The following is a 3,268-nucleotide window of genomic DNA, read 5'->3' on the forward strand; positions in this document are numbered from 1 at the left end:
AAAAAAAAAAAAAAAAAAAAAAAAAAGAGGCACAATACTTAATAGGTCTTTTGAAGTTTTTTTTTTTAAGTCAGTCTAACCCAGGCTGGACTGCAATAGCATGATCATGGCTACCGCAGCCTTGACCTGCTAGGCTCAGGCAATCGATTGATCCTTCTGCCTCAGTCTCCTAAATAGCTGGGACTATAGGTGCATGCCAACACACCTAGTTAATTTTTTAAATTTTTTATAGAGATGTGGTCTCACCAAGTTACCTAGGCTGGTCTCGAACCCCCGGTCTCAGGCAATCCTCTCACTTCTGCCTCCCAAAGGGCTGGGATTACAGGCATGAGCCACCACACCCAGCCTGATATAATAATTCTTATATCCAACCTTCCTTGTTCAAATGACTGTGTGATTTATGGTTATTGTTAGACTCTGACTAGTTCATGGACCATGTTCAGTTAAGACGTGCTAGCCACTAACACTCCAGTGAGCTGGGATGTCTAGGAACTTTACAGCTACAAAGGAAGGTGGGTCACTCACCTCTTTAATTTCTTTCAGCAGTTCAAGAGCACAGCTGAAGTCGGGGGGAGAGGCTGATAGCTGCTCTTTAAGATGGTCCCAAAAGGCATTGTGCATCGTCTCCTTGCCCTTGCCCCCTAGACTGTAAGAGGGTTAAATGAACAGTTTATGCCCTCAGCCCCAAAACTATGATAGTGTCGCAATCTCCTAAGCCCCAAACAACATTCGATATAGTAAAAACCAACAGATAAAACCACTGTACCGACAGGGAACAGTGGACAACTATGTTGAACTGCAGCAGAGTGGAGCGAGCTGGGGTTAGGCTTGTATTCCGCGACAGCAGCAAAGCCTCTCAGAAGGGCTCTGCAAGCGACAGAGCAGCCTCCGGCAGGAGGAGGAGCCAGGAGTGGAGGGAGGCCAGGCTGAGTGTCAGCACCGAAGGTGATCTGGCCTAGACTGTGACTTGCTTTCTGTTTATGTATACATGTCACATTGAACTGAATTGCCTCTTGCTTTCTCATATTCTTAAAATCTAGGATTTTCCTTCTTTGAAAACACCCAAATGTCCACAGATATTTCCAAATCAGCAGGTCTAAAACTGAATTCATTATTTTCCTCCTCTAAACTTGTTCCTGTTGTAGTCTCCATTTCAGGGGTGCTACCCATCTACCTAGTCATGGAAGTCAGAAAGATCAGTCTGTTGTTTTCACCTTAAAAAAAAAAACACAAGGGGCCGGGCTCGATGGCTCAGCCTGTAATCCTAGCACTTTGGGAGGCCGAGGCAAGTGGATTGCCTGAGCCCGCAGGTTTGAGATCCGCCCAGCAACTTGGCGAGACCTCGTCTCTACAATAAATCAACTAGCCAGGCATGGTAGCGCGCACCTGTAGTTCCGGCTACTTGGAAGACTGAGGCGGAAGGATCGCTGGAGCCCAGCAGGTCAAGGCTGTGGTGGCCAGGAGTGTGCCACTGCACTCCAGTTTGGGTGACAGAGTGAGACTCCAACTCAAAAAAATAAGTAAATAAAATAAAATAAAAATAAAATAAAAAAAACACAAGGAGCAAAGGCAATTCAAATTAGAAAGGAGAGTCTTTCGACAAATGCTATGGGAACAACTAGATACCTAAATGCAAAAAAAAAGAATCTAAACACAGACCATAATCTCTTCACAAAAGTTAACTCAAAATGGATCCCAGACGTAAATGTAAAACACAAAACTGTAAAACTCCTAGAAGATAACAAAAGAGAAAATCTGGATGACCCTGGGTTTGGCGATGACCCTTTAGGTACACTAAAAGCACAATCCATGAAAGAAAAAATGGTAAGCAGTGGGACTCCATGAAAATGAAAAACTTCTGCTCTGCACAAGACACTGTTAAGAGAACAAAAAGACAAGCCACAGACTGGGAAACAATCTTTGGACAACACATATCTGATAAAGGATAAGTATCCAAAATATACAAAGAACTCTTAAAACTCTACAAGAAGAAAACGAACAACTCAATTAAAAAATGGGCCAAAGACCTTAACAGACATCTCACCAAAGAAGACTTGCAGGTGGAAAATAAACATATGAGAAGGTGCTCAACATCATTTTTCATTTGGGTATTGCAAGTTAAAACACAGTAAGATACCGCTATACACCTACGAGAATGGCCAAAATCAGAACAATGACAACACCAAGATGTGAAGCAACAGGAACTCTCATTCACTGCTGGTGGGAATGCAAAATGGTACGGCCACCTTGGAAGACTGATGGGCAGTTTCTTACAAAGTTAAACACATGCTTTCCATCGTGTTCCTTGGTATTTACCCAAATAAGTCAAAAACTTAAGTCTATTCAAAAACCCTGCACACAAATGTTATTGTAGCTTTATTCATAATTGCCAAAACTTGGAAGCAACCAAAATGTCCTTTGGTTCGTGAATGGTTTAAAAAACCCATCCATATAATAGGATATTATTTAGTGATAAAAATACATGTACTATCCAGCCACAAAAAAGCACGGAAGAACCTTAAATGCATGTTACTATGCGAAACAAGCTAATGACATCCTGGGAAAGGCAAACCTACGGAGGCAGCAGAAGGATCGGGGTTGCCAGGGGCTGGAGGAGACAGGGAGGGTGAACAGGTAGCGCACAGAGGATTTTTAGAGCAGTGAACTTACTCTGTATGACACAGTAGCAGTAGACCCATGTCGTTATACCTTTTTTCAAAATCCATAGAATGTCCAGCACAAAAAGTAGACCCCAACGGACACCAGGGACTGTGGGTTAATAATCTTGTATTCCTATCGGATCACCAGTCACAGCAGCTGTGCCCACGGGACAAGAAGGGTATGTGGGAGCTCTGTACTTTCTGGTCACTTGTCTGTCAACCTAAAACTTTACTCTTAAAAAGATAAAGTCTATTAATTTTAAAAAGTGAAATTAGGAATCAACTCTCCTGTGAATGTTCATTTAAATGATGTCTCTGATCTACAGAGCTAGATTAATAAGAAGGAAAAGAACCATTTGAAAATTTTGAGACTGTATTTAGTCATTGCCAAATAGCTATTGGGTTTTGTTTGTTTGTTTTCTTGAATTAAACATTCCCCTCAAAAAAACCTGACAGCAGTAATGCATGCTCCTTGTAAAAAAAAAAAAAAAAAAAAAAAGCCAGGCTTGGTGGCTCAGCCTGTAATCCCGCACCTTTGGGAGGCTGAGGTGAGTGGATTGCCTGAGCCCGCGGGTTCGAGACCTGCCTGGGCAGCGAGACCTCATCTC

General features: G+C 42.4%; 1 protein-coding gene across 2 annotated transcripts in view; it reads right to left on the bottom strand.

Moving 5' to 3' along the window:
* Positions 1-3,268, bottom strand: part of TCP11 (t-complex 11) — a 17,448-nt gene that overhangs the window by 5,981 nt on the left and 8,199 nt on the right. For both annotated transcript variants that reach the window (XM_008058493.2, XM_008058494.2), the window contains exon 3: positions 526-646. In XM_008058493.2, coding sequence (XP_008056684.1) covers positions 526-646 — 121 coding nt within the window. The remainder of the gene's footprint in view (positions 1-525; positions 647-3,268) is intronic.

The sequence above is a fragment of the Carlito syrichta genome, unplaced genomic scaffold (assembly GCF_000164805.1).
Source record: "Carlito syrichta isolate Samal-C Ts95f unplaced genomic scaffold, Tarsius_syrichta-2.0.1 Scaffold303364, whole genome shotgun sequence".
In the NCBI taxonomy this organism is placed as follows: Eukaryota; Metazoa; Chordata; class Mammalia; order Primates; family Tarsiidae; genus Carlito; species Carlito syrichta.